The sequence below is a fragment of the Erithacus rubecula genome, assembly GCF_903797595.1.
Source record: "Erithacus rubecula genome assembly, chromosome: 2".
Taxonomy (NCBI): Eukaryota; Metazoa; Chordata; class Aves; order Passeriformes; family Muscicapidae; genus Erithacus; species Erithacus rubecula.
Window position 1 is genome coordinate 78936 of NC_136685.1, and position 20101 is coordinate 99036.

Consider the following 20101-nt stretch of genomic DNA (forward strand, 5'->3'; position numbering starts at 1 on the left):
GGGAATTGCGTCGGGAATTGCGGGCTTACCCTCATGCTGTGGCGCTTGAAGACGTTGTGGCGGCTGGGAGGAGGAGTGCGCCGGGAATGGGCCGGGCTCTGGAATTCGGCGGGACTGGCGAGGGTGGGAGAGCTGGCGCAGAGCCCCTCCGGAACCTGGGAATTGCGGGAATGGCGCGGGAGCGGCGGCGGGAGCGAGAGTTAGTGCGGACACGCGGGCGGAGCGGGAGAGCGGGGTTGGGATTGGGATTAAAAAGGAGCTTGGGAAAGTTGGGTCGTTGAGACGTGGCCAAGGGGTTATCCCGAAAAATTGGGAATGGTTGAGGGAGGTGGGTTTAAGCTGGGGAAATTCCCTCTGGAATTGGCTGGAGTGATGGGGATCTGCTCCCAGGGAATGAGGGATGGGATGAGGGAACGGCCTTTGGTTGTTGGGATATTGGGAATAATTCCAGCCTGGAAAATCCCTGGCAGAATGGTGGAGGAATCTCCATTCCTGGATGGATTCAAATCCACGAGGATTTACCAGGGAATGAGGGAACGGCCTCCAGCTGTACCACGGTTGGTTTTTTTGGGATACTGGGAATAATTCCAGCCTGGAAAATTCCTGGCACAGTGGTGGAGGAATCCCCATTCCTGGATGGATTCAAATCCATGAGGATTTACCAGGGAACGAGCAGCTGTGCCAGGGAAGGTTTTTTTGGGATATGAGGAATAATTCCAGCCTGGAAAATCCATCCAGCTCTGACAGTGGTGGAGGAATCTCCATTCCTGGATGGATTCAAATCCATGAGGATTGACCAGGGAATGGGGAATGGGATGAGGGAATGGCCTTTGGTTGTTGGGATATCGGGAATAATTCCAGCCTGGAAAATTCCTGGCACAGTGGTGGAGGAATCCCCATTCCTGGATGGATTCAAATCCATGAAGATTTTACCAGGGAATGGGGAAATGGCCTCCAGCCGTTCCAGGGGAGTTTTTTTTGGGATACTGGGAATAATTCCAGCCTGGAAAATCCATCCAGCCCTGGCACAGTGGTGGAGGAATCTCAATTCTAGGATGGATTCAAATCCATGAAAATTTGCCAGGGAATGAGGGATGGGATGTGGGAATGGCCTTTTGTTGTTGGGATATGAGGAATAATTCCAGCCTGGAAAATCCCTTGCACAATGGTGGAGGAATCTCCATTCCTGGATGGATTCAAATCCATGAAAATTTGCCAGGGAATGAGCAGCTGTGCCAGGGGAGGTTTTTTTAGGATACTGGGAATAATTCCAGCCTGGAAAATCCATCCAGCTCTGACAGTGGTGGAGGAATCTCCATTCCTGGATGGATTCAAATCCATGAGGAGTGACCAGGGAATGAGGGAACGGCTTCCAGCTGTGCCACAGTTGGTTTTTTTGGGATATTGGGAATAATTCCAGCCTGGAAAATCCCTGGCACAGTGGTGAAGGAATCCCCATTCCTGGAGGGATCCAAATCCAAGAGGATTTGCCAGATAATGAAGGATGAGGGAATGGCCTCCAGCTGTGCCACGGTTGGTTTTTTTGGGATATGAGGAATAATTCCAGCCTGGAAAATCCCTGACACAATGGTGGAGGAATCTCCATTCCTGGATGGATCCAAATCCACAAGGATTGGGTGAGGACACGGATCAGGGGTTGGACTCCAGGAGCTTTTCCAACCTCAACAATTCCAGGATTCCCTGACCCGGTCCTTCCCGCGGGAACGGCGACACGCAATGCCACAGATCCCAAACTCCACAAAATTCCCTCCCACCCTCACCCAGAATTCTCTGGATTCTCACCTGGAATTGCAGCTTGGGAGCCAGGAGATTATTCTGGGATGGCGGCTTGTACATGGGCCTGCTGGGCTGTGGGGGGGAAAAATGGGAAAATTGGGAATTCCTCCGGATCCAACCTGGGAAATCCCACCTGGGTGTGTCCCACGGCTCTTCCCAACCTTTGGAGGCGGCTCCTGGAATGCTGGTGGCTCCAGGATTTTGGGAGGCCGGTGCCTGTTGTTCCTCTCCTGCTCCTTGGCCAGCTCCTTCTCCATCAGGTAAATGTCACTGCAGGGAGGGGACAGGGAATGGGGAAAATCCCGGGAATTCCGGCACTCCGGAGAGTCAGGGTGGAAAACACGAGGGGTGGGAGAGGGAGGGCACCAGAATTCCCATTTCCTGGTGAAATTTGGGAGCAGAATTCCCTAGAGTTCACTTTTTCAGGAAGCAAAGCTCTCTCATCCCATCCCCTTCCAAAGGGTCTCCAAGCCCAGTTTTCCATAAAAACTCCCAATCCCAAGATTTTCCCCCCACATTCCCACCCTTCATTCCACAGATCCTCTGCAATTCCCAGCTCACCTCAGGCTGCAAAGCAGCTCCTGGAATTTGGGCTTGGAGGAGCCTTGGAGACCCTTTGGAATGGGAATATTTTGCTTCCCAGGAATGGATCTCCCAAGGGTCTCCAATGCTCCTCCAAGTCCAAACTAGTCCATAAGAACTCCCAATCCAAAGCTTTTCCCAGATTTTTCCTGGGAATTCCCACCTCTCAATTCCACTGTGAGCCATCCAGAATTCCCAGTCTTGGAGACCCTTTGGAATGGGAATGTTTTGCTTCCCAGGAGTGAATCTCCAATTCTCCCCCAAGCTCAAACGTTTCCATAAAATCTCCTGATCCGAAACTTTTCCCAGATTTCCCACCCTTCATTCCACGGATCCTCTGAAATTCCCAGCTCACCTCAGGCTGCAAAGCAGATCCTGGAATTTGGGCTTGGAGGAGCCTTGGAGACCCTTTGGAATGGGAATGTTTTGCTTCCCAGGAGCGAATCTCCAATTCTCCCCCAAGCTCAAACGTTTCCATAAAATCTCCCGACCCGAAACTTTTCCCAGATTTCCTACCCTTCATTCCACAGATCCTCTGGAATTCCCAGCTCACCTCAGGCTGCAGACCAGCTCCTGGAATTTGGGCCTTTCCCCAGGATCATAATCCCAGCAGCGTGTCATGAGGGTGTAGAGGACGGGCGGGCACAGGTCGGGTTTGGGAAGCCGATCCCCCTTTTCCAGGACTCCGATCACATCCTTGTTTTCCAGCCAGAAGAACGGCTGCTTCCCATAGCTCAGGATCTCCCACATGCACACGGCTGAGGGAGCAACCCAGACAACCTCAAAACACGGGAATTCCCGGGATTTGGGAGGGGAAAAAACAAAAAAAAAATTGGGGAAAAACGTTCTCGGGATTTTTTTGGGAAGGGATTTTGTGTTTTGTGGGATTCCTGAGTGGGGACAGCAGAGGGGATGGAGATTGGGATTTTAGGGATGGGTGGATGGGAAGGGGATGGAGATTTGGAGTGGGGAGAGTTGAATGCTTCCCAAAACTTCCCTGACATCCTGGGATGAGGAGGAGGAAGCCCCTAAGGATGGGTGAATGGAAATGTTTCCCTAGGATGGATTCTGCCAGGGAAAAAGTTGGGATAATTGGGAATTCCAGGGTGGGACTTGTCCTTGTGCATGCCATGGGAATTGGATCAGTCCTGGGATTCTGCTCCATGCCATGGGAAGTGGATCAATCCCAGGATCCCATCCTGAATCCCAGGATCCCAATCCATAACAAGGGAAGCAGATCAGTCCCAGGATCCCATTGTAAATTCCAGGATCCCACACCACGGGAAGTGGATCAATTGCAGGATCCCAATCCATGCCACAGGAAATGGATACATTTCAGGGTCCCATCCGGAATCCCAGGATCCCTCTCCATGCCACAGGAATTGGATCAACCCCAGGATCCCTCTCAATGTCACAGGAATTGGATCCACCCCAGGATCCCATCCTGAATCCCAGGATCCCTCTCCATGCCACAGGAATTGGATCAACCCTGGGATCCCATCCTGAATCCCAGGATCCCTCTCCAAGCCATGGGAATTGGATCAATCCCAGGATCCCATCCTGAATCCCAGGATCCCTCTCCATGCCACGGGAATTGGATCAACCCCGGGATCCCATCCTGAATCCCGGGATCCCATCCTGAATCCTGGGATCCCTCTCCACACCACAGGAATTGGATCAATCCCAGGATCCCTCTCCATGCCACAGGAATTGGATCAATCCCGGGATCCCATCCTGAATCCCAGGATCCCATCCTGAATCCCAGGATCCCTCTGCACGCCACAGGAATTGGATCAATCCCAGATCCCATCCTGAATCCCAGGATCCCTCTCCAAGCCATGGGAATTGGATCAATCCCAGGATCCCATCCTGAATCCCAGGATCCCTCTCCATGCCACGGGAATTGGATCAACCCCGGGATCCCATCCTGAATCCCGGGATCCCATCCTGAATCCCAGGATCCCTCTCCATGCCACAGGAATTGGATCAACCCCGGGATCCCATCCTGAATCCTGGGATCCCTCTCCATGCCACAGGAATTGGATCAATCCCGGGATCCCATTCTGAATCCCAGGATCCCATCCTGAATCCCAGGATCCCTCTGCACGCCACAGGAATTGGATCAATCCCAGATCCCGCTCCATCCCGATCCCAGCGCTCACCGAACATCCAGACGTCGCTGGCCGTGGTGAAGCGCCGGAAGTTGATGGATTCCGGCGACATCCACTTGATGGGAAGGCGGGTGACGGAGGCTGGAATGACCCCAGAATGTTCCAGATCTCTTTCCCACCCTGGGAAATCCACGGGATCCCCGATCCCACGGGATCCTACCTTTGTAATATTCCTCGTCCTCGATGTAGCGGGAGAGGCCGAAGTCTCCCAGCTTGACGCATTCCGGAGACGCCACCAGGATGTTCCTGACGGCAATGTCCCTGCGGGAACAGGAACCCTTGGATAACGGGAGAGGGGGTGGGAGATGGGATCCACGGGGTAATGGGATCCATGGGATGATGGGGTAATGGGATCCATGGGATGATGCGATCCATGGGGTAATGGGATCCACGGGGTAATGGGATCCACAGGGTAATGGGATCCATGGGATGATGGGGTAATGGGATCCATGGGATAATGGGGTCCACGGGGTAATGGGATCCACGGGGTAATGGGATCCATGGGATGATGGGATCCATGGGATAATGGGATCCACAGGGTAATGGGATCCATGGGATAATGGGATCCACGGGGTAATGGGATCCATGGGATGATGGGGTAATGGGATCCATGGGATAATGGGATCCATGGGATAATGGGATCCATGGGGTAATGGGATCCACAGGGTAATGGGATCCATGGGATGATGGAGTAATGGGATCCACGGGGTAATGGGATCCACAGGGTAATGGGATCCATGGGATGATGAGATCCATGGGATAATGGGATCCATGGGATAATGGAATAATAGGATCATGGGATAGTTATCCATAATGTGATAATAAAATAATGGGATTGGATGGGAATGCAGGATTAGGGTGGGATGAGATGGGATCCATGGCATGGGATAGGATGGGAAAATGGGATAATGGGAAAATGGGATGATGGGATCCATGGGATTATGGGATCCATGGGATCCATGGGATGATGGGATCCATGGGATGATGGGATAGTTATCCATAATGTGATAATAAAATAATGGGATTGGATGGGAATGCAGGATTGGGGTGGGATGAGATGGGATCCATGGCATGGGATAGGATGGGAAAATAGGATAATGGCAAAATGGGATAACGGAATGATGGGATCCATGGGATGATGGGATGATGAGATCAATCGGATAATGGGATGATGGGATCCATGGGATAATGGGATCCATGGGATAGTTATAGATAATGGGATAATGAGGTAATGGGATGGAATGGGAATGCAGGAGTGGGGTGGGATGAGATGGGATCCATTGCATGGGATAGGATGGGAAAATGGGATAATGGAATGGCATAATGGGATGATGGGATCACACAGGATAATGGGATGGTATGGGATAATGGGATATTGGGGTAATGAGATAATAGGATGATGGATGGGATGAGATTGGACGGGATGACGGGATGCGATAATAGAATGGGATGGGATGATGGGATGGTGGGATGATGGGATGATGGGATGGTGGGATGATGGGATGATGGGATGATGGGATGGGGGGATGGGGGGATGATGGGATGGTGGGATGGTGGGATGATGGGATGGTGGGATGATGGGATGGTGGGATGGTGGGATGATGGGATGGTGGGATGGTGGGATGGTGGGATGGTGGGATGGTGGGATGGTGGGATGGGGGGATGGTGGGATGGTGGGATGATGGGATGATGGGATGGGGGGATGGTGGGATGGTGGGATGATGGGATGGTGGGATGGGGGGATGGTGGGATGGTGGGATGGGGGGATGGTGGGATGGGGGGATGGTGGGATGGTGGGATGGGGGGATGGTGGGATGGTGGGATGGGGGGATGGTGGGATGGTGGGATGGTGGGATGGTGGGATGGTGGGATGGTGGGATGGTGGGATGATGGGATGGTGGGATGATGGGATGGTGGGATGATGGGATGGTGGGATGGTGGGATGATGGGATGGGGGGATGGTGGGATGGTGGGATGATGGGATGGGGGATGGGGGGGATGGGGGGATGGTGGGATGGTGGGATGATGGGATGGTGGGATGGTGGGATGGTGGGATGGTGGGATGGGGGGATGGTGGGATGGTGGGATGGTGGGATGACAAGACAAGATTGCATCGGGATGGGATGGGATAATGGGACAGAAAACAGATGGAAAAGGAGAACCCTCACCTGCCCAACACAGCTTCCCCAATATTCCCCACCCCTCCCGCCCCTATTCCCACTCCCCCTTCCCACCACCCCATCCCTCCACGCCCCCACCTCCTCCCGCCCATCCCGGGATCCCGGATCCCGCCCCGAATCCCGCTCCCCACCTGTGGACGCAGTTGATGGCCTCCAGGTAGGCCAGGGCCTTGCTGACCTGCAGCGCGTAGAGCACCAGGGTGGGCACGGCCAGGCCCAGCCGGTTCTGCTCCAGGTACTGCCCCAGCTGCAAACAACGGAGCATTCCCGGCGGGATCAGCGCCTGGAATGTCGCGGGAAAGCCGGGAATGGCTGGGGAATTGGGGGGAAGGTAGCACCTCTCCGTAGGGATAGAGCTCCATGATGATCCAGGTGGGCTCGTCCTCGGCGATGCCGATCAGCTTCACGATGTGGGGGTGGTCCAGCTTCTTCATCAGCACTGTGGGAAGGGGGCATTCCCTCCTTGGAATCCAATCCCTGGGGGAATCCCAATCCGGGGCCTGGAAGGGATCCTGCCCCGGGAGGGGAAGTCTGGGGTTTGCCAAAGGGGTTGGAGCTCCTGGATTTTAGGGATCGATCCTCGTCACCCAGGGATTCCAGCAGGGATTCCCTCCTCCTATAATCCCTCACCATAATCCAGGGGTTTTTCCCATAATCCAAGGGGTTTTTCCCATAATACAAGGGGTTTTTTCCCATAATCCAAGGTTTTTTCCCCATAATCCAGGTTTCCAGGCATGGATCAACTCCCTGTTCCTCCATCCTGAATTCCAAATCCTCTTGTTCCCAAAAATACACCAGGAGATGCCGGGACGAGGTTGCATCATCCCCCACCCCATGTGAGCCCTGAACTGGATCTTATCCCAAAAAAACACCTTGGTAGGATCCTCAAAATCTAAAAAAAACCCAGCAGGACACTCAGGATCTCAAAAATTCCCAGCAGGACACTCAGGACCCCAAAAAATGCCTGCAGGACCCTCAGGATCCCAAAAAACTCAGCAGGACTGTCTGGATTCCCAAAAATCCCAGCAGGACACTCAAGATCCCAAAAATTCACAGCACAACCCTCAGAATCCCAAAAATCCCATCGGGATCATTGGGATCCCAAAAGACCACAGCAGGACACTCAGGATTCCAAAAAGGCCTGGAAGGACCCTCCGCATCCCCAAAAAAAACCCCAGAAGGAGCCCCAGGATCCCAAAAAACCCTGGGAAGTCCCTCAAGATCTGAAAAATTCCCAGCAGGACACTCAGGATCCCCAAAAAATCCAGCAGGACATTCAATATCCCAAAAAAGCCTGGAAGGACCCTTGGGATCTCAAAAAACCCCAGCAGGACACTCAGAATCCCAAAAATTCACAGCATGACACTCAGAATCCCAAAAACCCCAGGTAAGTCCCTTGAGATCCAAAAAAAACCCCCACAGGACACTCAGAATCCCAAAAATCTCCAGTAGCACACTCAGAATCCCAAAAAACCTCAAGATCCCCAAAAAACCCATCTCAGGATCCCAAAAAACCCTGGCAGGACCCTCAGAATCCCCAAAATTCCATGAGGACCATCGGGATACCGGCTTCTCTCAGGAATTTTTCCCGGTTTTCCGGGCTGCAATCCTTCTTGCAGGTCTTCACGGCCACGTTGATCTGCTCTCCTTTCTGCTTGGAGAAGGAAAAGTGGGAATGGGATACCCCAAATCCCACCCCGATCCCAGATTTGGGATTATGATGACAGAGGAAAAGTGGGAATGGGAAATCCCAAATCCCACCCTGATTCTGATTTGGGATGGATGAAAAGTGGGAATGGGACATCCCAAATCCTGCCCTGATCCCGAATTTGGGATGATGGGGATGGAGGAACAGCAGGAATGGGAAATCCCAAATCTTGCCCTGATCCTGGATTTGGGATGATGGGGACGGAGGAACAGCAGGAATGGGAAATCCCAAATCCCGCCCTGATCCCGAATTTGGGATGGATGAAAAGCGGGAATGGGACATCCCAAATCCTGCCTTGATCCCGAATTTGGGATGATGGGGACGGAGAAAAAGCAGGAATGGGAAATGCCAAATCTCGCCCAGATCCCGGATTTGGGATGATGGGAACGGAGGAAAAGCGGGAATGGGACATCCCAAATCCTGCCTTGATCCCGGATTTGGGATGACGGGGACAGAGGAAAAGTGGGAATGGGACATCCCAAATCCTGCCCTGATCCCGAATTGGGATGATGGGGACGGAGAAAAAGCAGGAATGGGAAATGCCAAATCTCGCCCTGATCCCAGATTTGGGATGACGGGAAACAGAGGAAAAGCGGGAATGGGACATCCCAAATCTCGCCCTGATCCCAGATTTGGGATGATGGGGACAGAGCAACAGAGGGAATGAGACATCCCAAATCCCACCCCAATCCCAGATCTGGGATGACGAGAGCGGAGGAACAGCGGGAATCTCACCGGGGTGGTGTAAATTCCCTCGTAGACCTCTCCGAAGAATCCTTCCCCGAGGATCCGGCCCAGCGCGACGTCATCCCGGGAGATTCCATAGTGCTGGACTTCATGGAGATGGGAAGAGGGAGGAGCTGAGATTATTCCGGATCATTCCGCGGGCGGATCCCACCGGAATTACCGGGAGATGTACCGGGAGATGCTCGCCATGCGGGAGGATCCATGGATACTGATCTCTCCAAAATTCCATGGATCCATGGATCCTGATCTCTTCATTGTCCCATGGATCCATGGATTCTGCTCTCTCCATTATTCCATGGATCCTGACTCTCCAACATGCCATGGATCAATGGATCCTGATCTCTCCATTGTTCCAAGGATCCTTAGATCCTGATCTCTCCAACATTCCATGGATCCAGGGATTCTGCTCTCTCCATCCATGAGGATCCATGGATCCTGATATCTCCATTATTCCAAGAATCCATGAATCCCAATCTCATCATTCCATGGATCCATAGACCCTAATCTCCTCATCATTTCCAAGGATCCATAGATTCTGCCCTCTCCATCATTCCATGGATCCTTGGATCCTGATCTTTCCAACATTCCATGGATCCATGGATTCTGCTCTCTCCCTCATTCCAAGGATCCATGGATTCTGCTCTCTCCATCCACATGGATCCATGGATCCAGCCCTCTCCATCCATGAGGATCCATGGATTCTGCCCTCTCCATACACTGGGATTCATAGATCCTGTCCATCCTATCCTTCCATGGCTCCATGGATTCTGCTCTCTCCATTTTTCCCTGGATCCACAGATCCTGCTCTCTCCATCTGTGAGGATCTATGAATCCTGCCCCTTCTGTCATTCCAAGGATCCATGGATTCTGTTCTCTCCATCCACACGGATCCATGGATCCTGCTCTCTTCATCCATGAGGATCCATAGATCCTGCTCCTTCTATCATTCCATGGATGCATGGATTTTGCTCTCTCCATCATTCCCACAAGGATTATGGATTCTTGTTTCTCCATCCATGAGGATCCATGGATTCTGCTCTCTCCAACATTCTAAGATCCATGGATGTTTCCCTGTCCACCCCAGGATCCATGGATTCTGCTCTCTCCATCCATGAGAATCCATGGATCCTGCCCTCCCTGACATTGCAAGGATCCATGGATCCTGCCCTCTCCATCATTCCATGGATCCATGGATTCTGCCCTCTCCACCATCCCAAGGATCCATGGATCCCACCCCACAGCTCATCCCAGCTCCTCCAGGACCTTCTGAGAGGTTTGCTGAGGATGGGCTGGGAATTTGGGATGGGCAAAAGGAGCTGGGACACCTCAGTGGAGAATTCCCAAGGGATGCACCTACTTCCGGATCTTGGCCTCGAGGATTCGTCCAGGATTTCAGCGTAAATTTCGGAATCTAGGGAAAAAACGGGATGCAGGGATGGGATCAGGAAGCTCCAGCATCTCTAGAGGGTCTGGTGCTCCCCCAGGATTCATCCCAACCCTTTGGAGAAGGGCTGGGGGTATCCAACCTTCCCAAATCCCGCATGGAATGTGTCCCGAACCCCGGGAAGAGGGAAGAGCCCAAACCCCAAACTCACCGCCGCTGACGCTGTGGGACAGCGTGGAATGCCTCTCCCCGAGATTCCTGAGGGTGGGAAGAGGGTCAGGAAGGGGGATTGGGGATTTGGAGTGGGATCCCAACCCCGAGTCGGGGCTGGGAATCCCGGGAAAAGGGTCGGGATCACTCACAGGGCCGGGATCTGTGGGAGGCTGATCCTCTTCTCCCGATCTGCAGAGAGGATGAGGAAAGGTCCCATCCCATCCCATCCCATCCCGTCCCATCCCATCCCTGTATCCCATCCCATCCCTGTATCCCATCCCTATATCCCATCCCTATATCCCATCCCTGTATCCCATCCCCCCATTATCCCATTATCTCATCCCATCCCAATTTATTCCATTATCCCATCCTATCCCAATCCCACCCCTATTCTCATCCCATTATCCCATCTCATCTCTGTATCCCATTATCCATTCCATCCATTATCCCATCCCTGTGTCCCATTTTCCCATCCCTGTATCCCATTTTCCCATCCCATCCCATTTATTCCATTATCCCATCCCATTATTCCATCCCATTATTCCATCCCAAGCCCATCGCATCCCATCATCCCATTATTCCACTATCTCATTATCCCATCCCATCCCTGTATCCCGTTATTCCATCCCAATCTCATCTCCATTCCCATCCCATCATGCCATTATCCCATCACCCTGTTATCCCATTATCCCACCAACCCATTATCCCACCAACCCATCACCCCCTTATGCCATTATCCCATCATCCCATCATCCCATTGTCCCATTCCCTCGTTACCCCACTCCCTGTTACCTCATCCCCCATTACCCCACCCTCCATTACCCCCTCCCCCTGTTCCCCCCCGTCCCCCCGTCCCCGTCCCCCCGTGTCCCCACCTGTCCCCGGGGCCGCGGGCCGCGCTGTCCCGGGCTGTCCCCGCAGCCGGCAGTAGCCGTCGATGAGCTCGGCCATGTTTTCCGCCTCGGCCAGCGACGCCGTCTTGATGGCCAGGGACTGGGGGAGGGGGGGATGGGAGGGGGGATCCCCCTGCTCCTGCCCCGCCCGCAGCCCCACTTCTCCTTATCCTGTATCCCACATCCCATATCCCACATCCCATATCCTGTATCCCACATCCCGTACCCCAAATCCCATATCCTGTATCCCACATCCCATACCCCAAATCCCATATCCTGTATCCCACATCCCGTACCCCAAATCCCATATCCTGTATCCCACATCCCGTATCCCACATCCCATACCCCAAATCCCATATCCTGTATCCCACATCCCATATCCTGTATCCCATATCCCGTATCCCACATCCCATACCCCATATACCATATCCCGTATCCCACATCCCATACCCCAAATCCCATATCCTGAATCCCACATCCCATATCCTGTATCCCATATCCTGTATCCCACATCCCATATCCTGTATCCCACATCCTGCATCCCATACCTCACATTCTGTATCCCATATTCCCGTATTCTATATCCTGTATCCCACATCCCATATCCAATATCCTGTATCCCATATTCCACAACCTGTATCAAATATCCTATATCCCACATCCTGTATCCCATATCCCACCTCTCGTATCCCGCATCCCACATCCCATATCCTCTACCCCTCTATCCCCATATCCCATATCCCATATCCTGTATCCCACATCCCCAAATCCCACATCCTGTACCCCATATCCTGCATCCTATATTCCACATCCCAAATCCCATATCCTGTAACCCACATCCCATATCCTGTATCCCATATCCCACATCCCAAATCCCATATCCTGTATCCCATATCCCGTATCCCATACCCCACATTCTGTATCCCATATTCCTGTACCCTATATCCTGTATCCCATGTGCTGTGTCCCACATCCCATATGCAATATCCTGTATCCCATATACCACATCCCATATTCCACAACCTGTATCAAATATCCTATATCCCATATCGCATATCCCACATCCCATACCCCATATTCCACATTCCACATCCCACATCCTGTATCCCACACCCTGTATCCCCTATCCCACACCGCTTATCCCACATCCCATATCTTGTATTCCCTATCCCATATCCTATATTCCACATTCCATACTTCATACCCCATATCCCATTATTCCCATTTCCCATATCTCATACCCCGTACCCCATATCCCATACCCCATATCCCATACCCCATATCCCATATCCCATACCCCATACCCCATATCCCATACCCCATATCCCATACCCCATATCCCATACCCCGTATCCCATACCCCGTATCCCATACCCCGTATCCCATATCCCATACCCCATATCCCATATCCCATATCCCGTACCCCATACCCCATATCCCATATCCCATACCCCATATCCCCTACCCCATATCCCATATCCCATATCCCGTACCCCATATCCCGTACCCCATATCCCATACCCCATATCCCATATCCCATACCCCATATCCCATACCCCATATCCCGTATCCCATACCCCATATCCCATACCCCATATCCCATACCCCATATCCCGTATCCCATACCCCGTATCCCATACTCCATACCCCATATCCCATATCCCATATCCCGTGCCCCATATCCCGTATCCCATACCCCATATCCCGTATCCCATTCCCCATATCCCATACCCCGTATCCCATATCCCATTCCCCGTATCCCATACCCCACAGATGGCGCCTCCAGCCAATCCCGCCCATCCCACCCGGCATTCCCAGGAATTCCGGGCTCCTCACCGGGGGGTTCCCGCTGAGCCCCAGCTGCAGCAGCGCCTGCCCGTCCTCCAACGCCGAGCACCGGATGGACTGGATATCCCGGAATTCCGCCAGGCACGCCGGCTGGGGAGCAGGGAGAGAGGGAGGGATGAAGGGAAGGAAGGGAAGGAAGGGAAGGAAGGATTCCAGGAAGGATTCCAGGAAGGATTCCAGGAAGGATTCCAGGAAAGAAGGATTCCAAGAAGGAAGGAAGGAAGGATTCCAGGAAGGAAGGATTCCAGGAAGGAAGGAAAGATTCCAGGAAGAATTCCAGGAAAGAAGGATTCCAGGAAAGAAGGATTCCAGGATTCCAGGAAGGATTCCAGGATTCCAGGAAGGATTCCAGGAAGGATTCCAGGAAGGATTCCAGGAAGGATTCCAGGAAGGAAGGAATGGGGAATCCATTGGGAATTTGAGCGGTGGGAACTGGAATCCCACTGATCCGAGGCGGGCGCCCCCAGTTCCCGGCTGGAATTCCCACCTTGGCGTCGGTGCCGGCGAGCTGGCGGATGCCCTTGGGGCTGATGACCAGATCCACGGCGATGCTCCATCCCTGCTGCGGGAGCGGGAGCGGCCCGAGTTGGGATAGGGGGCAGTCCCGTCATCCCATCATCCCGTCATCCCATCATCCCGTCATCCCATCATCCCATTAACCCATCATCCCATTCCCACCTAACTGCACGCCACCTCATCCACTATCCTGTACCCCATATCCCACATTCCATATTCCACACCTCGTATCCCGCATTCTGCGTCCCATATCATGTATCCCATATCCTGTAAAACACATACCATATCCCATATCCCACATCCCATATCCCATATTCCTTAACCCACATTCCACATCCCATATCTCCTATCTGATATCTTATATCCCATAACCCATATTCCCACATCCCATATGCCGTATCCCAAATCCTGTATCCCATATCCCGCATCCTGTGTCCCATATAATGTATCCCCCATCCCACACCTCATATCACATACACCACATCATGTATACGTTATCACACATCCCCTATTCTATATCCCATATCCTATATCCCACACCCCCATCTCACACGCTGTATCCCATATCCCGTATCCCATATCCCACATCCCTTATCCCATATCCCTATCCCACATCCGGTGTCCCACATCCCCATATCCCACACCCCTTATCCTGTATCCCTCATCCCACATCCCATATCCCCTATACCACATCCCATGTCCCACATCCCCTATCCCTCATCCCATATCCCGTATCCCCTATCCCACATCCCATATCCCCTATCCGATACCCCCTATCCCCTATCCCTTATCCCACATCCCCTATCCCACATCCCATGTCCCATATCCCTTATCCCATATCCCACATCCCCATATCCCACACCCCTTATCCTGTATCCCTCATCCCACATCCCATATCCCCTATACCACATCCCATGTCCCACATCCTCTATCCCACATCCCCATATCCCACACCCCCTATCCCCCACCCCCATCCCATATTCCCTGTCCTGCATCCCATATCCCCTATCCCCCACCCCATATCCCACATCCCCGTGTCCCCCATCCCCTATCCCGTATCCCGTGTCCCACATCCTGGTTCCCGGTGCCGTGCACGACGAGCTGGCAGCGGAAGCTCTCCTGGTCGATGGGGGCGAAGGTGCCGAGGGTGTGCAGGAATTTCAGGACGCACTCCTCCTCCCGCAGCTGCGCGTACTGCTGGAACGTCTGCTGGATCATCCTGCGCAGCTGCCGCGGCTGCGGGAACGCCGGGAATACCGGGATGGGGCGCGGGGACAGCGGGATGGGGAACGGGGACAGCGGGATGGGGCACGGGAATACCGGGATGGGGTATGGGGACAGCGGGATGGGGCACGGGGACACTGGGATGGGGCGCGGGGACAGCGGGATGGGGCACAGGAATACCGGGATGGGGAACGGGGACACCGGGATGGGGCACGGGAATACCGGGATGGGGAATGGGGACACCGGGATGGGGAACGGGGACACCGGGATGGGGCACGGGAATACCGGGATGGGGCACGGGAATACCGGGATGGGGCACGGGAATACCGGGATGGGGTACGGGGACACCGGGATGGGGTACGGGGACACCGGGATGGGGTGAGTCGTGTATGGGAACATGGTGTCGGATATGGGAACACAGGGATGGGGCAGTGTTTGGTATAGAAACACCAGGATGGACACGGTGTTGTGCATGGGAACAATGGGATGGACACGGTGTCAGGTATGGGAACACAGGGATGGGGCACTGTTTGGTATGGGAACACCAGGATGGACACGGTGTTGTGCATGGGAACAATGGGATGGACACGGTGTGGGGTACAGGAACACCAGGATGGGCGCGGTAACGGACATGGGAATAGTGTTGGGTACAGGAACAGTGGGATGGGGGTGGAATTTTATATGGGAACAGTGGGATGGGGCTGGACAGTTGGAAATGGGAAAAGGTGGGGGGATAGGGACAGAGGGATATGGGAATGGACACGGACACACGGACACACACGGACACACACACGGACACTCACACACGGACACACACACACGGACACACGGACACACACGGACACGCACACGGACACACACACGGACACACGGACACACACGGACACGCACACGGACCCTCACACACGGACACTCACACACGGACACACACACGGACACTCACACACGGACACACGGACACTCACACACGGACACTCACACACGGACACACTGACACTCACACACGGACACTCACACACGGACACACGGACACTCACACACGGACACTCACACACGGACACACGGACACTCACGGACACACGGACACGGACACATGGACACGGACACACGGACACGGACACACGGACACACGGACACACGGACACACGCACACGGACACTCACACACGGACACACGGACACGGACACACGGACACGGACACACGGACACACGGACACTCACACACGGACACACGGGCACGGACACACGGACACGGACACACGGACACACGGACACTCACACACGGACACACGGACACGGACACACGGACACGGACACACGGACACGGACACTCACACACGGACACACGGACACGGACACACGGACACGGACACACGGACACACGGACACTCACACACGGACACACGGACACGGACACACGGGCACACGGACACGGACACACGGACACTCACACACGGACACGGACACACGGACACACGGACACTCACACACGGACACTCACACACGGACACACGGACACTCACACATGGACACTCACACACGGACACACTGACACTCACACACGGACACGGACACACGGACACACGGACACTCACACATGGACACTCACACACGGACACACGGACACACGGACACGAACACACAGACACTCACACACAGACACACGGACACTCACACACGGACACACGGACACGGACACACGGACACTCACACACGGACACACGGACACACGGACACACGGACACACGGACACTCACACACGGACACACGGACACACGGACACACGGACACACGGACACACACACACGGACACGGACACACGGACACACGGACACTCACACACGGACACACACACACGGACACACGGACACACGGACACACGGACACTCACACACGGACACTCACACACGGACACACGGACACGGACACACGGACACTCACACACAGACACACGGACACACGGACACTCACACACGGACACATGGACACACGGACACACGGACACTCACACACGGACACTCACACACGGACACACGGACACACGGACACACGGACACTCACACACGGACACACGGACACACGGACACGGACACACGGACACTCACACACGGACACTCACACACGGACACACGGACACGGACACACGGACACTCACACACGGACACTCACACACGGACACACGGACACGGACACACGGACACGGACACACGGACACTCACACACGGACACACACACGCGGACACACACACGCGGACACACACACGCGGACACACGGACACACGGACACTCACACACGGACACACACACGCGGACACACACACGCGGACACACGGACACACGGACACTCACACACGGACACACGGACACACGGACACACGGACACTCACACACGGACACTCACACACGGACACACGGACACACGGACACACGGACACACGGACACTCACACACGGACACACGGACACTCACACACGGACACTCACACACGGACACACGGACACTCACACACGGACACACAGACACACACGGACACTCACGTGCCACCCCCGTGTCCCTGTCCCCCTGTCCCTCACCTTGAGCTTCTCCAGCATCTGGCTGGGGAAGAACAGGTCCAGCCCCACCTCCTTCCTGCGGAGCAGAGAATCCCGGGAATGTCAGCGGGAATTCCCGATCCCATGGGGCAGGGGAGTAGAGAATCCCGAGAATTCTCAATCCCAGGGTGGGGGGGAGCAGAGAATCCCGGGAATTCCCAATCCCATGGTGAAGGGGAGCAGAGAATCCCGGGAATTCCCAATCCTATGGGGCAGGGGAGCAGAGAATCCCGAGACTTCCCAATCCCAGGGTGGAGGGGAGCAGAGAATCCTGGAAATTCCCAATCCCAGGGAGGGGGGAGCAGAGAATCCCAGGAATTCCCAATCCCAGGGAGGGGGGAGCAGAGAATCCCAGGAATTCCCAACCCCAGGGTGGGGGGGAGCAGAGAATCCCGGGAATTCCCAATCCCAGGGAGGGGGGAGCAGAGAATCCCAGGAATTCCCGACCCCAGGGTGGGGGGGAGCAGAGAATCCCAGGAATTCCCAATCCCATGGTGAAGAGGAGCAGAGAATCCCAGGAATTCCCAATCCCATGGTGAAGGGGAGCAGAGAATCCCAGGAATTCCCAATCCCAGGGAGGGGGGAGCAGAGAATCCCAGGAATTCCCAATCCCAGGGTGGGGGGGAGCAGAGAATCCCAGGAATTCCCGACCCCGGGGTGGGGAGGAGCAGAGAATCCCGGGAATTCCCAATCCCAGGGTGGAGGGGAGCAGAGAATCCCGGGAATTCCCAATCCCAGGGAGGGGGGAGCAGAGAATCCCAGGAATTCCCGACCCCAGGGTGGGGAGGAGCAGAGAATCCTGAGAATTCCCAATCCCAGGGTGGGCAGGGGAGCAGAGAATCCCAGGAATTCCCAATCCCATGGTGAAGGGGAGCAGGGAATCCCAGGAATTCCTGACCCCAGGGTGGGGGGGAGCAGAGATTCCCGGGAATTCCCAATCCCAGGGTGAAGAGGAGCAGAGAATCCCGGGAATTCCCGATCCCATGGGGCAGGGGAGCAGAGAATCCCAGGAATTCCCAATCCCAGGGTGGAGGGGAGCAGAGAATCCCGAGAATTCCCAATCCCAGGGTGGGCAGGGGAGCAGAGAATCCCAGGAATTCCCAATCCCATGGTGAAGGGGAGCAGGGAATCCCAGGAATTCCCAATCCCAGGGTGGGGGGGAGCAGAGAATCCCGGGAATTCCCAATCCCAGGGTGGGGGGGAGCAGAGAATCCCGGGAATTCCCAATCCCAGGGTGGGGGGGAGCAGAGAATCCCGAGAATTCCCAATCCCAGGGTGGGCAGGGGAGCACAGAATCCCGGGAATTCCCAATCCCAGGGTGGGGGGGAGCAGAGAATCCCAGGAATTCCCAATCCCATGGTGGGGGGGAGCAGAGAATCCCGGGAATTCCCAATCCCATGGTGGGGGGGAGCAGAGAATCCCGGGAATTCCCAATCCCATGGTGGGGGGGAGCAGAGATTCCCGGGAATTCCCAATCCAGGGGGGGGAGCAGAGATTCCCGGGAATTCCCAATCCCATGGTGGGGGGGAGCAGGGAATCCCGGGAATTCCCAATCCAGGGGGGGGAGCAGAGAATCCCGGGAATTCCCAATCCCATGGTAGGGGGGAGCAGAGAATCCCGGGAATTCCCAATCCCATGGTGGGGGGGAGCAGGGAATCCCGGGAATTCCCAATCCAGGGGGGGAGCAGAGAATCCCAGGAATTCCCAATCCCAGGGAGGGTCCCAGAGGGGTCTGAGGGGGATCTGGAGTGGGGGAGGGGGGGCGGATGTTCCCATGTCCCTCCCCAGTGAGGAAGAGGATGAGGAGGATGAGGAGACGAGGGAGGATGAAGAAACACAGGAGGATGAGGAGGATGATGAAAATAAAGAGGATGAGGAGGATGAGGAAGATAAAGAAGATGAAGATGAGGAGGATGAAGAGGATGATGATGATGAAGATGAGGATAATGATGATGAAGATGAGGAGGATGATGGTGATGAAGATGAGGACCATGAGGGGGATGATGAAGAGGATGATGACAAGGATGAAGATGAGGAGGATGAGGAGGATGATGGTGATGAGGATGATGAGGAAGATGAAGATGAGGAGGATGAGGAGGATGATGGTGATGAGGATGATGAGGAAGATGAAGATGAGGAGGATGATGAAGATGAGGAGGATGAGGAGGATGAAGATGAGGATGATGAGGATGATGAAGATGACAATGATGAAGATGAGAAGGATGAGGAGGATGAAGATGAGGAGGA

General features: G+C 54.5%; 1 protein-coding gene across 1 annotated transcript in view; it reads right to left on the reverse strand.

Moving 5' to 3' along the window:
- The window catches only part of PTK2B (protein tyrosine kinase 2 beta), a gene marked incomplete at its 3' end in the record, with an annotated part of 39848 nt that overhangs the window by 3798 nt on the left and 15949 nt on the right, over window positions 1-20101 (reverse strand). Inside the window, exons 7-24 of the mRNA XM_079298266.1 lie at window positions 17837-17891; window positions 15111-15275; window positions 14011-14085; window positions 13512-13613; window positions 11658-11775; window positions 10932-10971; window positions 10781-10827; window positions 10543-10596; window positions 9174-9271; window positions 8297-8381; window positions 7069-7169; window positions 6862-6977; window positions 4711-4811; window positions 4542-4631; window positions 2933-3137; window positions 1959-2067; window positions 1804-1869; window positions 30-155 (exon numbers count right to left, since the gene is read on the reverse strand). Of these exons, the coding sequence (XP_079154392.1) occupies window positions 30-155; window positions 1804-1869; window positions 1959-2067; window positions 2933-3137; window positions 4542-4631; window positions 4711-4811; window positions 6862-6977; window positions 7069-7169; window positions 8297-8381; window positions 9174-9271; window positions 10543-10596; window positions 10781-10827; window positions 10932-10971; window positions 11658-11775; window positions 13512-13613; window positions 14011-14085; window positions 15111-15275; window positions 17837-17891 (1753 nt within the window). The remainder of the gene's footprint in view (window positions 1-29; window positions 156-1803; window positions 1870-1958; window positions 2068-2932; window positions 3138-4541; window positions 4632-4710; window positions 4812-6861; window positions 6978-7068; window positions 7170-8296; window positions 8382-9173; window positions 9272-10542; window positions 10597-10780; window positions 10828-10931; window positions 10972-11657; window positions 11776-13511; window positions 13614-14010; window positions 14086-15110; window positions 15276-17836; window positions 17892-20101) is intronic.